The sequence below is a fragment of the Thermobia domestica genome, chromosome 5, assembly GCF_964235325.1.
Source record: "Thermobia domestica chromosome 5, izTheDome1.hap1.1, whole genome shotgun sequence".
In the NCBI taxonomy this organism is placed as follows: domain Eukaryota; kingdom Metazoa; phylum Arthropoda; class Insecta; order Zygentoma; family Lepismatidae; genus Thermobia; species Thermobia domestica.
Genome location: NC_137458.1, coordinates 6,447,042 through 6,472,156, shown reverse-complemented (window position 1 = coordinate 6,472,156; position 25,115 = coordinate 6,447,042). Strand labels below are relative to the sequence as shown.

The following is a 25,115-nucleotide window of genomic DNA, read 5'->3' as shown; positions in this document are numbered from 1 at the left end:
TTGTTCTATTTATATCATGAAGGGATCTATTGTTGCCTTCCCTATCGCTTTCGTTACCCGGCTCCGGAAGCGGTAACCTCGTAACTTGTTTCGGCATATAAGGCTGAAACAACCAAAGTTCGTCACTTTTATTTAGCTCTTGCACTTGCTCATCAGACAAATCATAACACTGAGCATGCACCCAGAAATGACAGTTATCGCATACACATTGTAACACGATAATTCGCTGTTACAACACAAGTACTCGTCTGGGTTACGATACTCATGGTTAGATCTGCTACCAGCAGACATCTTCACTTTTCATGAAATTCTTTCCCCAAAATTACATATATACAGATCCAAAAGTGATCATGTATCACTCAATGAGTCGATTGTCATAATAATTCCCATTATATTCTCTGCTGTGATTGTTACTTTTCTTAGCATTCGCGTGAAACAGAAAGAACAGAAATCCTGGCTGTCGAAAGCCAATTTTACAAATAAATAAATAAATAAATAAATGAATAAAATTATGAGTGAGAGATGTAATTGTGTATATGATGTTCACTTTCCTTAGGACTACGGACTGTATAAATGTATCACTGACTGGTGGTCGCGAGCCCCGTGTGGGTATGCCACCAACAATCACTGATCCATTCACCAAGACAATTGTCCCCGGAAAATGGAACTCAAATTTGCACAAAGAAGATAATTCCAGAGCCTCCTCCATCACAACTCATAGCCCGGCATCCAGGCCTGCAGACCGTCATCCGCAACCCTTCGCGAAAAAGGTTGGGAACCACAAACTACCGACACAGGATGTCTACCTCCCAGTTGAGTTGACAATGAGAAGTAACACTTTAAATTAGTAGTGCCAATGAAGGAAAACTTTTAGGACATCGTGATTTCGATGGCCGACACTTTGAAATTTGTTATTTTGAATTCACTTTAATTTTTTTTTTAATAGAAACCATATATTGTGATACCTTGTCCTTATCTGAAATTTTCTCAGGGATTCAATGCTGTGTTTCTTTTTTCTTTACCACTTAACATAATGAAGATATGATTGTTTCCTTGTTTTCTTGGTATTGTTGCAGGCAGAAGGCATTGAGATCATTTTGACTTCACGAGAGCAAAGCACAACGTTACTGAAAATTTTAACAACCTTCACCGAGATGGGGCACCCATTAGCCATACAAGACTAAGTTGATCAATAAATTTAGGGAAACAGGGTCTGTGGCCAAAAAACTAAAATCAGACAGGCCATGCACAGGACAACCTTGCACGACGGTTACAAGGAAGATATTTTTACCGCTTATTATATCACCACCGACCAAATAATAAATTATTCTATAGGATATTTTCCATATTATGGAAGGAAGCGTTTATAATGCCTACAGCTAAAAAGCAAAAGATTTCATCTCTATACGACCTTATGCCTATTACCTTGTTACCAATATTGTCCATAGTAATGGAGAAAATTGTATATAAGCAACTCAGTGATTTCATCATCAATAATAATGTCTTTTCTCCACATCAACCAGACTTTCGTAATTCACGTAGTACTACCACTGCCCTATTTCATATCACCAACGATATATGCCGAGCCTTAGATGAGATTAAGACATCATTTCTAGTACTACTACATCTTACAAAAGCACTTGATACAATTCATTACGACTTGCTCTTAACTAAAATGAAGTACTATAACTTTTCCCCTAAAACTATTCAATGGTTCCAGTCATATATCTCAGACAAATAACAAAAGGTGAAATTGGCAGATCATAAGTATGCAATATGAAACCAAATCGATCTTAAAAGAGGAGTGCCATAAGGGTGTGTACTATAACCGCTGTAATTTATCACAGGAGATTTGGAAAAGTTACATGGTAAAATATATATCTATATGCGGACGATACACAACTCTGCATACTCACATTTCAAAAACATGCATCACACACTACCGTCTTCATAAATGAGGATTTAGAAATATTTAGCGATTGTTGCTTATCCAAGGTCTTAAAACGAAAAGTTAGTAAATGCATATTCACTATCATAGGAACTAGAGAAAACCTGAGCAAATTGTCACCGTTCTACAGCTTATTTTTTTGCAATTTAAAAGAAACATTGAGAAAATAGATTCATTCTGAACTTTATTAACCAACCCTCGAATAAACCCAAATGTTCTAGAAACTCGTTGTCATCGCTTTGGAATGCTTGTTCATCTGTGTTAGTAGACTTCCGTCAGATTTCGTAACCATATATGGGCATCCGCTGCAGAGACATTGATTTCCTTTGTGAACGCTCTCAGTCCCGAGAACAACGGGAAAGTCGCAGAAATACTATACTCCTTGTCATTGCTTAACGCTGATTTGACTAGTTAAAATGCCCGCACTTCTGCAGCCAAAGAGCGCGAACTTAGTAGTATACGTCATCATCTGAGCGCTCTAACACCGAGAACATATACGCAATAGCTAACTGGACAAAGGGGCAGTCGCCGTGGACCAACTCAAGAGGAACGTGTTGACGTTCGCTCGCTCGAATTACATAAAAGCAGCATTCAGGCTGCCTAGTTTTTTATACACAAAGTGATAGCTATATTTTTCATAGTGATTTTTTCTATAAGTGCACTTAGTTGACAATACAGCGATAACGAATTTTTGGAACAAAACCTACATATGTAGATCCCATGGAAATCATCACGGAAGAAGCAGTAAATTAACTTTGGGACCTTAACGCCAAAACCACACACATCGTCGAACACAGGACAGCGGAGGAGTGACATCGACAGGCTGGCCGAAGAGACACGTGAGTTAATTACCCTAATACCACCTCTTCGTCTATTATTAAAACAAAGCCACTAGCGTAAAAACTGTGTTAGATTGTTCATGGTGAATATATTGTAAATACAAACGTATGTAATATTTGTGCTTTTATAGTAGCATTATACTCGTTCTACCAAAAGGTAATTTTATCATTCGCATAGTTAATATCAAATCCTATTGTACTCGTAGCCTAACAAATTCATTTACGTTGTCTACACTTTCGTTTATTGCGTTTCCGGCTACCGCATAACGAAACTGTAGGCATGGGTAAGTGATCGTATACGTCGTAAAGTAGCTGGAAAATAAGAGAAGAAAGGGGCGCAGTATGAGACTGAGAAATTAATCTGAACCACGACGCAAAATAACGATTACACCCGAAATGGCTCAACCGTGACAAGACGTACTTTAATCTTCGGATAGAACTACATTTAATTATTTCGGTGTTCATTTATTAAAATACGAAAATAGTAAACGTTTGAACCACGTAGTCACAGATAGCTACTCAGTACAGAATCATGCGTAGATTGCTGCAACTTGTGAAAAGAAAGAAACGAAAAAGAAAATAATGAGTAGGATTTGAAAAAAAAAAGAAAAGAAAACAGAAAGTAAATTCAATTACCATAGAAATATTAGTAGCATAATTTGTTTTGTGCGAGATTAAAACGTTTCGTCCATTCGCGAACTTTTATTCCGCTAACTTTTCACAGTACGGAAGCACAGAACAGCTGATTACACATACACATACACGTACACATAGTTGTAGTTACACATGCACCTTTCATGAGTAAAGAATGAAAAAACGTATCTTGTGTAAGATATTTGGTTATGTTTATGTCATTTGCTAGTGAAACATCTCATTTAGTGGAAATTTAAAGTAAGTGTTGTGTAATTGAAATTATACGGGCTTTAGAAAAGTGTTTGTTTACATTGTTATTTACTTCAAGTGCTTGTTGCCGCATGTTTTGTATTGTTATTTAGTTATTTGTAAGTTAAGTAAACATGGAGAGTAGTATTACATTAGAACAAATTCAAGCATTATTAGAGAAACAGTCTGAGAAATTAGAGCAAAGTTTAGAGAAACTAGAAAATAACAGTAAACGCTTAGAGCATAAAATTGATACCAATAACGAGCGAATAGAGGAATTGGCAAATGAGTGCGCGAACAATAAGTCAGAACTAGGAAATAAATTTGATTGCAAATTCGACCAATTGCGTACCGGTATTACAACCACCAATAATTCCATTATCGAAGTACATTCTGGACTAATTGATGTGACCAATCAAGTCGAAACAGGAACTGTCGAGTTTAAAAATAGTGTAGCAAAATGTAGGGAAAGTCTCGTTGAGTTTCATGAATGCATGCAGACGGCACGACTTGAATACAAAAAAGTGCAAGGCAAAAGTGAAATCGTAAATACTCTTGAATTCGCGCAGGTTCCCATTGCGGAAGATAGATGCCTCATAAGTCAGAGAGTTAGTTATAGTCAGGGAAAGGAAATATGTAGTGTGGAGGTAGCAGTAAACAAAAGCTTGTTATGGGTATCCGTAGACAATTGTGATTCTAGTATATTTAGCGTTATTGATTTACCGGCTAGGGATGCCGATGGCTCACACATAATGAATGGTAGCGTTGGGAATACGCGTACCCACCCTCGCCAAGAAGCCAGGAAGGGCTTGCGAGTTGAATTGTTGTTTTTGTGTAAAGATGTAGTTACAGTGTTGTCGTTTTTACGTCGCGGGCAAGTGGTCTTGCGCGACTTAACGGATTCAAATTTGTCTTTGGTACCATACACGGCCAACGTGAATTGCATTTTTATACTGCAGATCCATTCCGACTTTACTAACTTCGAGTACGGTAGTAAGAGACAACTCCAGATTAGTAATTTAAAGTGTAGGCCTATCCAGCGAATTGTGTTTTATGTGCTAAGCGCTTTATTTGTGAACAACCTGTCAGAAACGTTTACGGTAGTTGAGCCTAAAAGTAACATTCTTACTCAAGTGCATGCAGATAAAGGGAAATTGTCACCCGTGAAAAGGTTAAAATGTAATACCGAGGTCAAGAATAACAGTGAGATAGTCCGCAATAACCAGTTGAATTTTGCTGATTTGGTAGTTTATCTGAATTCGGTCTCAATGCGCACTAACACTATACATGCTGTAGAAGGGCGTAAATTAGATTCTAGTATGGTCATCTTTCACCAAGCCAGTACGTCATTATTGCGAAATTGTAGAAAACGAAGGTTCAAACGCAAATCTACTCGAAAACAGCTGATCGTTCGTGATTATGCTCATGCTCATCAATTTTCATGCAAGACGTTCTCACAGCGCGCACAATCCCGCATTAGGTATGCAGCGAATAGCAGGATAAAAGTAAAACAAAAGTGTTCTCGAAAACGAAAGTCGGCACAAAGTAATCGTGGGAGAAAGAAATTTAAGTGCAAATTGAAGTTAGCGGCGTATCAACAAACTTGTGAGAAAGCGAAAACGCGAAAAAAGTGCATGTCGACTCCGAAGAATACTAAGAAGCGCAAGCGTAAATATGTACGGGTATCGTACAGCAAGCTACATGGTAAATACAGTGGTAGTAAGTGTAAACTTAAAAGGAAAGTTGTGCATGATCCTAAGTTTAAGCGCCGTAAACGAAAACGCGTTACTATGTGGAAGTTCAGCAGATGCGATGGAAAAGGGAGAAAAGTTCCGCAAATTATAAAAGGTAATTGGAAAAGTACTCGTAAGCGTATGAAATTGCAGGCGTACAAGTGTAATAGACATCGGTGGAAAATGAAAGTTTTTGCGTAACCAAAGCGCGAACTTTGCCCGAATTTGGACTGAATCCCGGAAGAGACAAAAAATCAAATACGGAATATGACTTTTAGGTTTTTATAGAGAATGAAAATAAAGACTATTACTCTTTTACTTTAATTATTCCCCACCGAATTTCGAAAGTTAGGAATTTGCTTTTCAGCTTCAAGTGTGTGCATGCCGTCACTGACGCGCCCGGCCAGAGGAACCACCAGTATCCATTCATAATCAGGTACGTTTATTTAAATACCATGTTTTATTGTTTCTTTACAGTTTTCGGAGATGAGGGATGAATGTGAAAAGCAGAGGAAGGACAGTATTGGAAATTTTAAATAGGTAATCAATTTAGATCGCAATCTCGGACTGTGAAAATTTTAACAAGGCCTTACCACCATTGAAAATTTTGATTATCCCGTTTCAGATACGGAACTTCTGTATCGAACTTTTGTTAGGATGTTTATGTTCTGTATGTTTTATTTCTTTTCAGGTACTTCCAGTCCTGGGAACCAAATGTCATTAATAAAATTTTACTATTTTATTTTCTTTGAGTTTTTATTCATTTACCTTGTATAATTATATGAACATTTAGCTGTCCCCATACTATTAGGCATTTAGAGAAATGTTAGGCAATTAGAGATACTTAAAACTCAATTAGAGAAACACTAATGAATGTTACAATTAATTATGAAATTTGGATTTTGAAAAAAAAAAAAAGTGTGTGGTTTTCAGTTAACGAATTCTTCCATCTGACTTTGTCATGAAACATGTGCAAAAGTATAATGAATTTTGTAATATAAGACTGGCTAGGCGTCAGAACATTGAAAATTAAATAATACTTAGTATGGTTTCGTAAATACTTGAAAATAATGTTGAATTTAATAATTTGCTTATGAATCCATTCACGCATAATGCTCGTTATGTAAAGTCAGTGGGTATTTGTTACGACATTAATGAAGCTTTGAATTTAATTCAACTCGATTACAAAAACCGTCTACAAGTCAAGAAGAGGTAAAAGGTTGAAAGATATAATTCATCCCCTAGAGGCGTCACTACTTTCTTTCAAAATTACAGTGACGAAATCGGTTTGGCACCCGGTTGGGCCTCAGCTAGTGTGTGAATTTGGCCTTTAGACACACACACTTCTAAATTCTATTTCGGCTTATGACATTGTAAATCTATTTATTTAAGAACAAAAATATTTAGTTTGACGCTTAAAATTTTATATTTTATCAGACATTTATTTTTCATTGACGCAAAAGACACAATAAATTGCATTTTATTTGGAATTTTGGCAAATAACTTTTTTCTTCTTTTTTCCTGTAGTACGATTTTCACGAAAGGTTACGTTTATTTATAATAACGTTTCGTGAAAATTGAACTACCAATGATAACCGACACAATTTGGTATCGATGTATCAAGTGTTTGTTTTTAATTAGGTAACGATTACTTATAATAAAATTGGCTCACAAAATGGGAAATATATGTATAATATAAATTAGCTATAAAATATTATGAAAATCAGATAATCAAAACTATCATCACCCTTGTATTTATTGATGTTGGTGAGTCTGAAAAAAAAAAATGAATAATATTTTGCACCGTAAAGAATTCAATGTTGAAGTATTCTCGTTATTTGTTTAAGTTTGAATCAGAAACTTGTTTCAGTTTAGTGAAATGTTTTCGAAATCAGTTTTGTTCAGTTTGAAATGTTTTTGAAAAAAAAAAGAGAGGTATAATGGCAGTGAACAACTGAGATATGTAAGGCAAGGGCCAGTTGTAATTTAAGAACCATGATTGGGCAAGAATGGATTAAAAGGAGCTAATAAGTAGCTTCCATGTTGCGGGTTAATGCCGGTGTCAAAGGCTACTTTGAAGAGCGACACCGATGTTGCGTTTCAGGATACTAGCGATAATATTCGCATAGAGGGCGATAATTGCGCATAAGGCCTATAGGGAGGCAGACGCTTATATTGAGGACCATGAATTATACATATATTGAAAAGTATGCACGATGCAAAGGGCAATGAAAGGCCGCATCTGTGTTTTTCGAGGTTGACTTTTCCCTCGTTGTCGTTGTTAAGTTCCCAGCCAAGGGTGCTGGAAGAGGCAAGAAGCCTATATTTTTGTGCGTTTATGCTATTAAATGACAATGGTCCATAAGGTTGATATGTATATCCTTTTATGTTCGATGTTGTGAATGCTTGGAAGATATTTCTAAGAAACGCCCATGCTTTGAGGTGAATTTGTCCCTCTTATGCTGTGTAAGGTGTCTTTTTTAAAGACAACCGTAATATGAATTATCCTAGCTCAGTTTTATAAGTGCCCATAACCCAGTTAGTTGCCATTAAACGTCTATCACAAAATTGTTGTTGATAAATTGTTATAGCCAAGTTAAAGTAAATAAATAAAAATTTAAGATGCTAAGTTGGGATTTCAAGCAATGTTTTTAGAATTAAAGTTACGAGAATACATCAACTTTATTACGTAACAGTAGGTGCTAAACTGTATTAACGTTTACTGAACCAGTTATAAAACATTATGGAAATTTGATAATTGAATTTATCATCAGATTTGAACTCAGTAACATTGTCGGTTTGATTTTAGACAAAATTTGATAAATATTGTTTCAAATTTTAAAATGAGTGTATTTCAGAAATTGAGGGAACGTGAATAATAGTTATTAAAGTAATATTAATCGCATAACGAATGTAATATTCTGATTGTAAGTGATATGGTCACCACCCGATATGGCTAAATGTATTGATTTATTCCCGATTGTGACTTAATACCGGACATGACGGTATTACTGATGTTGATAAGTGCAATTTGCTAGTAAAGCCGCACAATTCTTTTGTATTGGCTAGCGCTCTTTAAAGGAATGCAATTGTAAACCTACTAATTTTGTAGGTATGAGCGAGCCGAAAAATATTAATAGTTATTGAATGGTTGATGATATTGAGATGCAGGGCTGTAGTATCGAACTTTCCCTCCCCCAGGGTATTCTTCTTGTCCTTTTCATATTTTTTTTTCTCAATACCTTCTGTAGGTCTAGATACTGGCAGCCCAATTGGGGTTGGAAAATTTTACCCGATTATGACATAGCTACGATGCGTAAAGCATCTAGCTGGGAGGGATTAGGATTTCATGCAGAAGCGATTTTATCCAAATCGTCGGGAAGGTTGGCGCTCCCGCATACTTCAAGCTGTAAGAAAATAGTAAGTCGGCGCTCATTGATCTTCGGGATCAACTCATTAACCTATTTTTTGTTTAATTTATGGCTTACGACCTGCTTTGTCAATCAATGGCACGCAGGATGGCGCTTCGAAAGGCCTAACCGCTGATTAACTTATGTATATATATTAAAATGTTTTAAAGTTTACTAGTTAGGTTATGTAATGTAAATATATAGATTGATATTTTAACTATTTTGCATATTATGATATAATCCGTAAAATGTTAGCATATAGGTGAATTTTGTTCAGTTTTGAACTTTATTAGTTTATGAATAGATTTTGCATATTTAGTGAGAAACTGTAATCAGAATTTGAATCTTATCCACATATTGTATCACTTTTATATATTACGTTCGTATATTCCAATCATTATTCCGGAAAATAGATATTTAGAAATGAATAGGTAAGCTCAGTGTGAAAAACATATTAAAAAAAAAAAAAGGTTTACTTTTGTAGTTTTTACAAGTTTATCTATTGCTCAACGACTCACACAAAGGAGAGAATACCTAATTATATTTTGCTTGCTTTATATAATTCATACAGGTAGAAAAATTTTTAATTTAATTCACTTTATTAGAGTTTTATTCCTGTCAATTTGAGAAAAGTATCAGTTGGAACTTTCGCTACATAGTTCATTTGAAAAGTGTGATTGTGATTAACGAATTACTTTGTTGTTTATCTGATTATTTTCATGTTCAAGAGTTTGAAAGGAGAGAACATCGTTTCGAATCAACACTTGTCAATAAACTCACACAACTATAACAAATTTTAGATTGAATCTGAATTTGAGAGTTGAGAATTTGAAAAATAATAGTAATAATAATAATGGAAAGAATTTGGTTTGTTGTACAATTTAACATTAATTGATAGATCCTATTGTTTATAGTATGATGAGGCAATCAGGTTTAAATCCGTTAGGCATGTTGATATTGATAATGGTCATCGAGCGAACAAAACGATTGTGCGCAAAGTATCTTGAGCTGTATACGTTTGAGTTCAACTGAATGGCAATTGAGCATTACAAATAAGTTAGGGCTATTTTGAGATGCCAAAGGCTGTATAGAGCAGCATCCTTGTACGGATTTTATTATGTACGCGTATGTTGACGTGACGTCAAAGGCCATTAAAGGGCGACTCACGTTTGGAGGTAGATACTCCTTATTATCTCCCGAATACCTAGCTTGTTTCTAGACGAGTAGGGAATGCCTTTTCTAAGTATTTAATGCGTTTAGAGGTGGATTGTATATCCCTCTTATTATGTGATATGTGTTTGCGTTTAATGCCCGTAAAATAGAGTTGTAATATGCCTTTGCCAATAAGATGTTTGTTGAAAATGAGATTCAGAAATGATTGTATCAGCCAAAGGTCGTATGTTCGTCAATGCTATATAAGATCTGTGCACTAATGTTGATGTCCACATACTTTTTGCAATAAATAAATAAGTAAAATAAAAGTTTACGTTTGTTGTGAGTAATGCTGATAATTAAGAAAGAAAGAAAAAGTGAGTTGACATGTGAATCCCACAATTATTTGAAACAATTTGATGAATCTCTTGTTTGTCGTTTGAGCAATATAATTATTGAGACTTGATAGTATATTTGATTTTGCATTCTTTTAGTAGTTTTGATTTTAGTAAATTGAGAAAGTAGTGTTTTGAATAACTAGTATGTGATTCCTGTCATGACCATTTTGTGAATTCTTGTTTTGAAATTTTTTGGAATTATCAATATTTTGCATTTATGAATATACACAGTTATTGATATTGATATAGTTATTTTGATATTATTTTAGAAAGGTTAAGTATTAATTAAGTTTGTTGTAAAAGGTGCATATATACACACATTACACTACACAAACTACATATTAGGAATTTCGATATTACCATTCGTTACGTTGTTAGGCTACATTTTCGAAATCGATATACATATTTTATTATTGTTTAATAGTTAAGCATTTTCAATATTAATGTTTACTTGTACATCTATTTGATTTTGCTTATTTGAATATATTATGTGTTTAGTGAAAAATAATTGAAAGATATATTAAAGTACATTGAATTATAGTGAGAAACCAATGTTAAATGAATAAACAAATAAAAGCAACTATAAACTGAAAATATAAATAAACGAAATAATAATGAACAATCTATTAATGGTGGCATAAAGGTGGCTTTATTTAAACAAAAGGTGGCTTAATCAGAACTCAAAAGTGGCTTTATATAAATAAAAGGTGGCTTTAACAAAGGTGGCTTGTTGTCATACAGGGTGAACAACCTCACAGTTAATAAGTGAAGTGCGATATATACAGTGCAGTCCCGATATGTCGAATTTTCATAGTGAGTCCCCAACGATTTTCAATTTATATACAGTGTGTCCCATAATATAGTGATCTTCTAATAACACTTCCGTACACTAGTGGAGTGAATTATATACAGTATAGCCCCAATATATCGAGTCGTTATGGTGAACTCTCAGTGACGGTTGATTTATATACAGGACGTTCCCAAAATACAATGACCATTTAGTGACATTCCAGTATGGACTATTAACCCCTCAACGGCCAGGGTTCTCTTCACAAATTGAAGCAATTTGCTCGGACGCTGCTCGGGCCCCAATAGGATGTCACCGTTCTACAGCTTATTTTTTTGCAATTTAAAAGAAACATTGAGAAAATAGATTCATTCTGAACTTTATTAACCAACCCTCGAATAAACCCAAATGTTCTAGAAACTCGTTGTCATCGCTTTGGAATGCTTGTTCATCTGTGTTAGTAGACTTCCGTCAGATTTCGTAACCATATATGGGCATCCGCTGCAGAGACATTGATTTCCTTTGTGAACGCTCTCAGTCCCGAGAACAACGGGAAAGTCGCAGAAATACTATACTCCTTGTCATTGCTTAACGCTGATTTGACTAGTTAAAATGCCCGCACTTCTGCAGCCAAAGAGCGCGAACTTAGTAGTATACGTCATCATCTGAGCGCTCTAACACCGAGAACATATACGCAATAGCTAACTGGACAAAGGGGCAGTCGCCGTGGACCAACTCAAGAGGAACGTGTTGACGTTCGCTCGCTCGAATTACATAAAAGCAGCATTCAGGCTGCCTAGTTTTTTATACACAAAGTGATAGCTATATTTTTCATAGTGATTTTTTCTATAAGTGCACTTAGTTGACAATACAGCGATAACGAATTTTTGGAACAAAACCTACATATGTAGATCCCATGGAAATCATCACGGAAGAAGCAGTAAATTAACTTTGGGACCTTAACGCCAAAACCACACACATCGTCGAACACAGGACAGCGGAGGAGTGACATCGACAGGCTGGCCGAAGAGACACGTGAGTTAATTACCCTAATACCACCTCTTCGTCTATTATTAAAACAAAGCCACTAGCGTAAAAACTGTGTTAGATTGTTCATGGTGAATATATTGTAAATACAAACGTATGTAATATTTGTGCTTTTATAGTAGCATTATACTCGTTCTACCAAAAGGTAATTTTATCATTCGCATAGTTAATATCAAATCCTATTGTACTCGTAGCCTAACAAATTCATTTACGTTGTCTACACTTTCGTTTATTGCGTTTCCGGCTACCGCATAACGAAACTGTAGGCATGGGTAAGTGATCGTATACGTCGTAAAGTAGCTGGAAAATAAGAGAAGAAAGGGGCGCAGTATGAGACTGAGAAATTAATCTGAACCACGACGCAAAATAACGATTACAAAATTAATTCGTTAATTCGAAATATTTTTAAAATTACTCTCCCATAGTAAAAAGAATCTTGGATTATCATTAGATGAGGTGGTAAATTCGAAGCAACACATACTGTATCTACTGTAAAGAATAAATCGTTATCAATCTCATGATCATTGTATGAATATAATGAGCTCTTAAATACGAACATAAAGAAGATGAACTTGGTACATACACTCACTTTTCTACTGTTCGGCCATTAGGACAATGTACTTCATATGGACCAGCCATCACAAAATCCTTTCCAATATCAATCCAAAAAGTCCAAAATGCCTGCATGAGATTTATATATAACACACGAAGATTTTAATATATTCTACCCCTATTAAATAAAAACAAAGTTCTAACAATATTAAGAAGGCAGTTGTTGCATCTGTAGTGTCAGGTAAGTAATAAACAATAATGCCCCCTTTTACTTTAAAACCAAGCTGAAGTTAATCGAACAATAGCAAACAGAAAGTTCTAGAACAATCGACATCTCACATCACACACTAAAAAAACAGAGAACATTTTCTAAAGTTATGAGAGTGTGGAATTCATTTTCCTTTCGATATAACTGAGTGCGCAGAATTCTTGATCTTCAAACGTAGAATAAAGGATTTTCTTTTCTCACGAAATCTTAGTTTAAGTACCTATCCCTTGGACTTCAGCAAGTAAACTACTTATATACGCACTATATGGTTTTCAGCAAAGGTATTAACTTTTTCATAAATCCTTTCATTTTTATTCTATCTTGGTTTTGATACGTTACGCTCTGTAGATTAAAAAATACTATATTTTTGTCGTTCATATATATTTGTTTTAGACTATTCTGTATTATATAGTTGTTTTTAAGGTAATTATTTGCTAGGTTAAGTGGTAGAGCAGCCCACGGCTGAACTTTGACTCATAAATACATTTTTAATTTAATTCAATTCAACTTAAACTTCAGTGTGCACAGTACGATGGAACAGATACATGTCCACTGGATACATAGTTCGTATATGTAAGTACGTATTCAACTGTCGTCAGGGGTAAAAGTAAGGGAGAACGCAGGGGGATGCCACTCTCCCACTTCCAAAAAATATCTAGGATGTCCCTCCACTTCCTAAAAAATTACAATGGGCAAAGATAGGCACGGGGAACGGCGTGATTTCATGCGTTCCCCTACCTTTTTAGATGCACCTTTACTCTGTAGTACGTAGTCAATAAATAATCTAAAATTACATTGGCATGACTCTGTGGTACTTAGCGTGACTCTGTGGTACTCAAACCTGAACTTAAGGGCCGCGGTGGCTCAGTGGTAGAGCGTTCACCTCTGGTGCTTGGGGTCCCGGGTTCGATCCTACCCCCCGCCAAGTGAACTTTGTGGTGGACAAACACCGTGTGCGTGGGTTTCCTCGGGGTTCTCCCGTTTCCTCCCACTTTCTTCATTCCATCATTTCATTCATTACTCATCATCACCGTCTCCTTTAGCCTAACCGGCATAACCATGGGACGTAAAACTCAAAGATTTCATTTCATTTCATTTTTTTCAAACCTGGAACTTCCGGACACCCTGTAGATCTTCCCTTAAATGGAAATAAATTAATCTCCAAAAATATATTTTTTTAATACCTGGAAATATCTGTGTCTGGATAGCCAAGGTATGAACTAGCGAGGTCCCCTAAATCTTTGTTTAACTTCTCCATGGCTTCTCGAAGAAGCTCATCTGTGATAAATGTCTCCTGAAATAACACAAATTTATACAATTACTCAGATGAAACATACCTGAAACAAAAGATACAAGAAAAATTGAAATACTATGTAATATAAATTTGTTCGATTTACGTCTACATATTTAGAAATAGTGTATCCTTCACTGTAGTAATAAAATGCTTTTACGTATAAAAAAAACTGCTATATAAATAGCAATTAGCGAAGACTACTGATTACAGTTCATTTTCTCAATCGAGCTTGTAGTTGAAACTTCTGGTTGGCCATCTTAACTTAAGATTTTCCTGGAATTTCCTACAGTCTCATTGGGGAATATCGGGATGGTTTCTTTAATTATATTAAACTCTGATTCACTTCCTCCAATTTTCCCACCGTTGTTGCTGTATTCTAAACGACAGAGTTTACGGCATTTGAAGGCGGTGCTCTGAGCTCCTTTTAAGATTAATTCACACATAGTGTGCCATAGTGTGTCAGTCACAAGTTTATTTTCGGGCCTTGATATTGAAAATTCGTTGAGTTCTGTTTTTAAATTCACACATGGCGTGCTGTGCTTGTGTCGTTCCCGTGCCGTGCCCCGACAGGTTGCCTTGAAGATAAACCAGGCAGCAATCTACAACGATATTGTATATCTATTTTATAATTTCTTCTATTTTTATATCTTGGTTTTGGGCAACGGTGCATAAAAATACACAATCTGTCGTGTAGAAGAAGAAGAAGAAGAAGAAAAGAATATATATGTTTTGATTCTAAATAGAAAGAAATAAGATTTAATCTTAGTAGCTGAAGATATATGTTGATTTTATGTGTATAATACTTACATTTAGTTACCTTAACAGCTGATAGTTGCTTATTTAAAACGTTGCCATGACAACCGAAATTGCAAAATTATAATTAATGGACTTTTGAAGAATAAAGGTAATAGTGATATAATTTGTCGTGCCTGATTTAATGTGATTTGATCGTTTTTATATATTTTAAGAATTACACGGACTGTGGGCTGGAATGTAACGTAAAATATATGTATAATATAAATTAGTCATTACATTTTAAATGGTGGTTCCAATATACGTTACAAATCCTTCGGTTTTCTTCGGAGCACACGAAGCGACACGAAGTTGACCAGAACCAAGAGAAGCAGTAATGGCACGGCACGGTACGGCATTATATATCTGAATGATAGCGGCCGTGATACGAACAAACTATATTAGGGGGGATGACATGGACACGGCACACTATATGAATTTACCTTTGTGCGCTGATAGCAACAAGAGGAATAAGGTGTTGCCACGACTATGTAAATATCTACGTCAGTGTCGGTCATGTGCTCTTCTGCGCACGCTGTAGTCCGTCTGCTTCGCTACACGCCTGAACAGCACGGTAACATCGCGTTACAGCGTTTGTTTCATTCGCCTATCCCACACGTCATTGATTATTTCGTACGCTTTAGTTATTAATGGTGTTGACTACCGGCGCAACATTTCTCTTTATCTCACACATTTATATGGAAAATTATCCTGCTCTTTTGTTTTAAATGAACTTGAATTTTAACAGTTTGGTTCTCTTCTTCCACTCTAATTAAATGCTCTTTGTTTTCCAAAAATAAATTTGCATCATAGATCAATTCGAATTTAATTTGATTAAAATTATACATAACACAATTGGTGGAGTCCCAGTTTAGGGGTCCATACACGAATTCATAAATTGCTCTTTCATCAGGTTAATCCACTCCTACTGCCTTATAAATTATTTCTTACGGAAGAAGTTGCATTCAGGCCCGTAGCGAGCCCAAAAATGTAGGGGGGGGGGGCGATACAACCATATGATAGTTCATCACCATATTATAGTTCTTTTGCAAGCCTACTGTAAAACTTTTAGAGGGCCAGCAAAAATTTAGTGGGGGCAGCCCCCTAGACCCCCCTGGATACCTTCCTTTAGAAAATCTTTAGTTTTACGTCCCATGGTTATGCCGGTTAGGCTAAAGGAGACGGTGAAGATGAGAAATGAATGAAATGGTGGAATGAAGAAAGTGGGAGGAAACGGGAAATCCTCGAGAAAACCCACGAGCACGGTGTTTGTCCACCACAAAGTCCACACGGCGCGAGCTGGGATCGAACCAGGGACCCCAAGCACCGGAAGTGAACGCTCTACCACTTAGCCACCGCGCCCCAAGGATACATTCCTAAATTCATATTACGAAGGCTTAACTGTTATGGCTATAAATAAAGAGCGAGAACGTGTGGCATAAAAGCGACAGTACAAAAACACCAACGCACACGTGATAGGTGGTTACTAAAAAGCATCAACACTATCTATTCCGCGTAAGGGTAGCAGAAGTTGCTGGGCCTATGCGGTAACGCGTAAGTGCGTCCGTAGAAAGCAGGCATGCCAGCAACAGTGAATATAGATACACATAAAGCGAGGATAATGGAAAAGCACTGTGTTCCTCATGTTATTACATGCTTTACTTGTCGGATAGCTTTATCGTTTGTGTTAATGACTTAACACCAAGGGCGCCGATCCTGGGGGGCGAGGGGTCCCGGGCCCCCCAAAACTCATGTGGGCCCACTATTGTATTTATGAATATACAATATTTGGCATAATTTGAGTACAATTTGTCTTAAAATCTTCATACATATACCTTCTGCATCTGAATGACTCCCCCCACCCCAAATTTACAGAGAAATCGGCGCCCTTGCTTAACACACTGCCTGAAGATGCAAATTCCGTTCATTCTGGCCTCCTTATGGAGTGTTGCTAGTTAAAACCAGGGCCGTGCTGGGATACTAATGAGGGCGGTGGACAAGTCTACTAAAAGGGCGCCTATACAAACGGAATATATATATATATATATATATATATATATATATATATATATATATATATATATATATATATATATATATATATATATATATATATAGTTTGAAAGAAAGTATAGATGCCTTTCTCAGGGATGAATTCAGGGGGTAGCCCGGGAGGGAATATCCCCCCCCCCCGAAGAAAATTCATTCCCCCCCGGAGAAACTTCCAAAATTTCAGTCACAAATGTAGAAATTACTTCACCCAATTATTTGTTTTTCTTTCCGTGCACATGCAGACGAAATCCGATCTCTCAATACTCATATATATATGACGCAGACCCATTCTATATAAATATTAAACATGTAACATCTAAGATAGAATACTAAATAGTCAATAAAACCTGTATTTCTTAACGCTATGACCGAGTTTGACAGAACATGAAATTGTCAACTGTTGAAGAAAGGTTTGTATTTTAGTAGGTACTATACTCTCGCCCTATATTATATATTAGTAGGTAGCACAGATTGAGATAGGAAAGGAAAGATAGGGAAGATCTTTCGATCATTCCATATGATCTCTGATGTCAACAGACTTCAGTTCTTGAAAATGTACAGTTCTTGCATTATTTGAAATAGAGCGCCTAAATTTCATTTCTCGCATCGGAAGTAACAGTCGTAAATGTGTTTTACAATTGTTAAAGTAAACACACCTTTCTTTAACTAAAAATAAGTCAGTTAAAGGGTGAGATTCAGAGGGCCTCATTTAGAGGGATCAGGGAGGAACAGTCATCCCTCCTGGGTTAGAGATTTATATAGAATTTATCATATAGTAGTATATAAGTGAAAGATTGCTATTGAAAGTGACGAAGGAGGGGCAAGCGGAGTGACGGCCCCGGGCACCGAAGTAAGGGGCGCACGATTCGGGAGGGAAAAAGAAAAGAAAAGAAGGAAAGAAAAAAGAGGGAATGAAACACATGTGCACATGTGGGCATGTGCACATATATAAAATGAAAGGAAAAAGTAATAAAAAGTGCTCAAAATCAGGGAAAAGCAGGGTTTACTTCTTAAAATTTTCTCACCTTTCGCAGCTGGTCTGTGGACCTCACTAATATGTACGGGGGTGCCGTCGTATACTCTCGTCCCAAGCGCTGACTTTCCACGACACGGCACTAATCCTACTGAAGATTTCGTAAACTAAACTATTGATGTGTATGCAGTGAAGAAACCAAGGCTAATATACTTGATTTAGAATCAGAAGTGTGAGAAAGAATGCTTACTTTTTGTTAAGATATTCCTATGTATGTTTGTTTTAGGACAAAAAATATTTGAGTTAATTTAAATTTTATAAAAAAACTTCTACATTAGTAACAAACAGGAACTACTGAATATAGGAAAAAAAAATAACTAAAATAGCTAGTGTAAATAGCAGTTAGTTTAGTAAAAAATATTTTTGCCAGTCTTTATTTAATGTTTTAGATAAAATTAAAAGATTTTTTTTTTAATTGTAATCTCCCATTCAATATTTATAAGCAATTAGTCTCAATATTAGCTAAGATGTGCATGTGAATGGAATTGTTAAATATGCTGCTTTCTAGCAAAAATACAGAAAAACACCCCCCGAGGAGTTCACATTCCCCCCCGGGTGAAAATGTCTGAATTCAACACTGGCCTTTCTATATCAAAATCACCTAGTATTTGAAAACAAGATTCTTAAATCAATATTCGAACTCCAAAATGAACGGGAATGGGCAATGGCGGAAACTCCATAACGATGAACTGCATAATTTTATACCGTTTACAAAAACATTGTTAGGGTCATCAAGTCTAGGAGGCTCAAACGGACAGGTTATGTAGCAGAATGGAAGAAATTAGAAAAGCTTCCAAAGTTCGAACTGGAAATCTAAATAGGAAAACGACCATTAGGAAGAGCGAGGCGCAGATGGGAGGACAATATTAAAATGGTTCTCGTAGAGATTGAAATACAAAGTAGAAACTGGGTCCAGTAGGCTAAGGACGGAAATCAATGGATAGCTTTTGTAAATGCAGCACTGAACCTCCTGTGTCCAATTCCTTAGAGCTATATCAAGTTGTTGATACATTTAGCTTCTTTTTATTGGACAGAAATGTTACTACAGGAACTAAAAAGTTTTTCTCTAGCAAAGAGGATTTCTATACAAGGTTTCCACAAATTAGCTATTTACGTTAACACTAAAACAAATTTGGTGGTGATTTTTATATAGAAAGGTATCTATACTTTCTTTCAAGAAGCTAAATGTATCAACAACTTAATATAGCTCTATGGCCTATGGACACAGGAGGTTCAGTGCTGCATTTACAAAAGCTATCCATTGATTTCCGTCATTACCCTACTGGACCCAGTTACTACTTTATATTTCAATCTCTGTGAGAACCATTTTAATATTGTCCTCCCATCTGCGCCTCGCTCTTCCTAATTTTCGTTTGCCTATTTGGATTTCCAGTTCGAACTTTGAAAGCGTTTCTAATTTCTTCCATTCTGCCTACATAACCTGTCCGTTTGAGCCTCCTAGACTTGATGGTCCTAACAATGTTTTTGTAAACGGTATAAAATTATGCAATTCCCCCTTATGAAGTTTCCGCCTTTCCTCATTCTCGTTCATTTTGGAGTTCGAATATTGGTTTAAGAATCTTGTTTTCAAATAATATCAGTCTGCGATTTTTTCTCAGAGTCAGTGACACTGTTTTGCAACCATACAGCACAACAGACATGATTATCGTTTTATATTTTAACCTGCAAATTCCTCAACAGAATTCGCGACAACAAAAGATTTTTAACTGAATAATAACACGAAACCCCTGTTTTCAGTTGACATCATTTTTTTTTTTTTTTTTTTTTTTTGTGATTATGGTTTAGGTCTGTTAATAATGATTCTAGATATTTGAAAGTATCCACTTTGTCGAAAGAAAATATTATTTGGTATTTTAACACATCCATAAAATGCAGTATTAATTCCGACAAACTTCCATTTATTTAGTTTTCTCTGCATTTACTCTTAAGCCCATATCTCTGCAAGCGTTAAGTAAGATTTCTGCACTCCTTTCTATTGTTCTATCATCCCCTATTAAATTTACATCATAAGCATACGCCATAACCTGGTAAATACAATTCAGCTCTAGGACCTGATTCCTGTCTTTCATTTTCCTTATAGTGTTCTCCAGAACAAAGTTAAATAATAATGGCGACAACGCATCTCCTTCTTTCAGGCCATTCTCAACGTGAAAGCTCGTGAACAAGAATTTCTCTACTCGAACCTTACTTTAGGATTCATTTAAACATATCTTAATTAATCTAACTTTTTCGGTATTCCAAATTCTGTAAGCTTGTTGTTCAATGTTTCCCTACTACCCAAGTCTAAAGTCAATAACTGATGTGCCAGGATATTGTATTCCTATTTCTTTTCAAGTATTAGTCGAATGGTAAATATCTAGTCGATAGTTGATCGATTTTACCTATATCCAATCTGATAATCTCCAATAATTTCATCTGCGTATGGAGTCAATCTTGCTAATAGAATGTTTAAGAAAATGTATTGGATGTTGACAGAAAAGAAATACCTCAATAATTATTAAATCAGTGTTGTTGCTTTTCTTCTGAACTGGAACAATGATTGATTCTTTTCACTCTTGTGGTAATTCCTCCTTGTTCCAGATAAGGAGAATGAGTTTGTGTATCTAGCTCTACAATCCCCCCCGCCAGCTAAAATTAAGTCAACCAGAATTTCGTCTACAAGGAGATGTGTGTTTCTTTAACTTTTTAATAGTGATTTCTATGTCTGTCTGGTTAGGCTCTGGAATATACGGTTATGCTGTATGCATTTCACTTTCCCCACGCACATTAGTTTTTAGCTGTGTGTTAAGCAAACCGTCTAAGAAATCTTTCTATTTAAGATGCTATCCTGATCAGTGAGAACTGTTTCTTTAGCTTTCTAAAAATATATAAGCACGAAATTGATAGCCTTTTAAAAGTCCATTGATGCATTTATACATGTCCGGAATGTTTTTATTTTTTTACTATTTTCTTCAAGTTAATTAATTTTAGCTTTCTAAAATCGCGTTTCTTTGTTCTAAAAGTTTTGGAAGTTTTCCGCCAGATGACAGTGAAATTTTATGTAGTTATTTCGTTCGGATTTTGTAGCCAACGCTGTTTCTTCTGTTTTCTCTTCTCTGCTACTTTAGTGCGTTCCTGGTTGAACCATGCTTTGTTCCTACGTATTTCTGCCTGTCCCAATATTTCTTTTGCTGACATCGTAATGTTTTCTCTAATTTCAACCAAGTATCCTGAACACTAGTGCACTCCGAACCTTCTAAAACCGAGAATCTATTCGACACTTTAATCTTGCTACCCTCTCACCCGACTCTCTTTTAATTTCCTTAAATTAAACCGCTCCGTTTTCAGATATTGAGTTGAGTTGAGTTGATTTTAGTTTAGCGCCCCTTTCAGCAGCGAGGCTATATGAGACGTGGACCTACTGATTAACGTGGAATCCGAACCACATGAGCTCCGCCGGGAATCGAACCCGGGTCTCCCACGCCAAAGGCGCGTATGCTAACCGCTTAGCCACGAAGGAGCTCCTTTTTAGATATTGAATACTTCCTTTATTCAACGATAGTCTCTCTCCTATTATCATAATCAACTCCTCTGAACGACCGAATATCAGTTGTGCTAGACTGCTTTCTTCTGTCTACTAAAGCGTGATCGATTTAATTATGTGTTTTTCCGTCTGGTGAGGTCCAAGTATATTTATGAATGTCACGATGTGAGAAGTTTGTAATTATCATGATAAGGTTTCTGGATGTTGCAAAGTTCACGAGTCTAATGACGTTGTCACAACCTTCCTTATGCAGACATTTATTCCCTATAATCGGTTTGAAAATGCCCTCTTGTCCTACCTTCGCATTGAAACCGCCTAACAGAATTTTCATATGGTATTGCAGGAGATGATCAAATACCCGTTCTATTCTTTCGTAAAAACTTTTTTTTTTATTGTCATCCTTATTTTCTGTTGGGGCATGTAAATTTAAAACAATAATATTACACCACCGACCCTTAAGAGAAGTAAACAGAAACCAACATTAACAAATTCAATCCATGTAATTGCTGATATTATGTATTTGTTTGTGAACGAAAAGCCTTTGTCCTAGTTGGTCATTTTCAATTCGTTCCCCGTAAAAGAACGTAAAATTTTCCGACTTGACTCCTCCATTTCCTTCTCATCTAACTTCCTGATATCCCACTAGTTCCATCTTCTATTTCTAAACTCATTTGTTACACATTTTAACGCGCCTGCCCTATAGAGACTTCTTAACTTCCATGTTCCAATTCTCATGTTCATTTTACTTTGCTGAGTTCGTGCCAAGTTATTAGTTCTGATCCGAGGATTCTGCGAATATATCTAAACAAGCCTTTTTTCACAGGATGTGTTGTTAGCCTCACACCAAATCCCCAAGCTGGAGGATCACACCTTGTCTGTCCGCGACTACTTATTCAGTATATTCGCAGCTAATCTCTATATTCCAGAGGTCTTCTCCTCGATCCACAACCTGAGGACGCGCCGTGCCGTGGAGACAGGAAGACCACATTTTACGGAAATTAATATAGCTATATTTTAGAATTACAATGGGTACTGATTATCCGAACACTGATTTAAAACATACAGGAACAATCAATATGCTCGGATATATGGACGCATATTAAGACTGTGAAAGCTTCGATGCCGTAAAAATCGTAAATTAGAGACTAGTGTCAGTGTAGTATTTCATGAATGCATCGTACGTTTGACTACCCGAACTATTCTTGATGTATAACATTGTTTTGTTTTATAGCTACATAACTTTATAATTTTTTGGTAAGTGATTATACACTTTACCTGTTCTCTGCTAATAGCAACTGTATGAATTGTAAAGGGCGCCTTGTATTCTTCATAGCTTCTTTATTAACAATCATTATTTGAATTTATTATATAAAGCTGGTACACAGGATAAATAAAAATGAAATGAAATCTTTGAGTTTTACGTCCCACGATTATGCCGGTTAGGCTAAAGGAGACGGTGATAATGAGTAATGAATGAAATGGTGGAATGAAGAAAGTGGGAGGAAACGAGAGAACCCCGAGAAAACCCACGCACACGGTGTTTGTCCACCACAAAGTTCACTTGGCGGGGGCTGGGATCGAACCCGGGACCCCAAGCAACAGAGGTGAACGCTCTACCACTGAGCCACCGCGGCCCCCAGGATAAATAAAACCACTTATCTATAATGTGATGTTTCGTGGGGCGCCTTATGTAAAAGGCGCACTGTACCTTTCACGGGTTCTTTACCAATAGTAACTGTATGTATTTATTGTACAGGAGTGGTATACAGATGAGTAAATAAAATCGTTCATCTTTGATGTGGACTCGCAAGGGTGCCTAATGTAAAGGGCGCACTGCAGCTTTCACGGGTTCTTTACCAATAAAATTGTAAGAATTTATTACTAAAAACTTGTAACTTTATTTATACTGTGATGTTTCGGAGGGCGCACCGGGACACGTCCCGGTGTCCCGGTGGGCCAGCACGGGCCTGGTTAAAACCATACAATTTGAATTACGTTTTGGAATATTATTAGGCATGTAAGAGGTGACCCATTATTTTTGTTAGACCCTACTTACACATTCTTCTTTCGAAATAACGTTAGATATTTCTTCCCTAAATTTTACAAAAAAAAAAAAAAAAAAAAAAAAACTCTCCTAAACTGGACCAGTAACACAAAGTTTAATGATATAAGCGACATTTAAATAAGCTTTAGGATAAGAGCTACAAAATCAAACAATAAAATTCCAATCATTTTAAAGAAAAGGTAATTATAATTTCCTATATAAATAAATGGAACAAAAGAAAAAAGATGACGCTGGATTCAACATTGTTAATGTTAATGACAGTTAGTTATTCAGCAGTGCGATTGGTTTCGAAGATCATAGCTTTTTTAAACTTTTAAATAAATAAGTAAAAACGTTGGCATATTGCACTTGCATGAACTTGTTTCTTAATATAATAAATATTCTTTTGTAACGTATGGCAACAATCGTCAAGAAAATGTAAATAAAACTTACTTTTTCTGAATTATAAGTACGGCCTATAAATGAAACGTGAATACTAATATAATATTGAACTGTCTGACCCAGTTAATTCCATTAGTCAGCAAACAGCTCCAGTCACCTATCCAGTGGACCATTGAAATCTTAATCGTATACAGAGCTACGTGAACTGACATAAGTTACAGGGGTACTTCCGCTTCACGTGGGACAGTTGAAATTTGGCATGATTGCAGCTTTCCGAGACTAACCGACAGGAAAATTGCCAAAAGTAAATATTTTTAATTTTCAGGGGCTTTAAGAGAGGGATGAAAAATTTCCCCATGTTATTTAAATGGGTGTTTTTTTTTTTTACCTATAATCTCATGTTTTAGGTACTTGGAATTGGAATAAAAACTTGAAATTCGGTATGCTTGTACGTTTTCGTTAGCGTTAACTAAGCAAATAAGTAAAAAGGGTTCTCATTTTATGCCAAAAACACAGTGTCACAACGTCGTGAAGTTAGGAAGGTGAAACTCAATATGTAAAATCCTAATTAAAAAGATAATTGGAAAAGTTTTCGCGTTTTCGGAAATTCCCCTTTAAAGGATGGGGAAAGGGTAATTTCTATACGATTATTACAAATGATTGACCCGACTTTATAAATTCACTGTAGGTTTATTATTGGGGATATTGTAACAAAATTTGGCAAACATATTGAAAACCTCAAAACGTTTTCTTGTGTTGCAGGTTAACTTCTCATTTCTGCCACGAGAGCGTAACAGTGAGCATTTATTCAAGATGGCGACAGGCACAGAGAAAGCTTATGTTGTTCTCTAGTTTCATTCACATCCATCTGCTCTAACAGAGCAACGACACTTCCGAGCAAAGTTCAACAAACATCCTCCAACTGCCAAGTCCATTCG

At 36.1% G+C, this 25,115-nt stretch overlaps 1 protein-coding gene across 2 annotated transcripts in view; it reads right to left on the bottom strand.

Moving 5' to 3' along the window:
• Nucleotides 1-25,115, bottom strand: part of 7B2 (Secretogranin_V domain-containing protein 7B2) — a 129,791-nt gene that overhangs the window by 57,384 nt on the left and 47,292 nt on the right. For both annotated transcript variants that reach the window (XM_081758151.1, XM_081758152.1), the window contains exon 3: nt 14,201-14,310. In XM_081758151.1, coding sequence (XP_081614277.1) covers nt 14,201-14,310 — 110 coding nt within the window. The remainder of the gene's footprint in view (nt 1-14,200; nt 14,311-25,115) is intronic.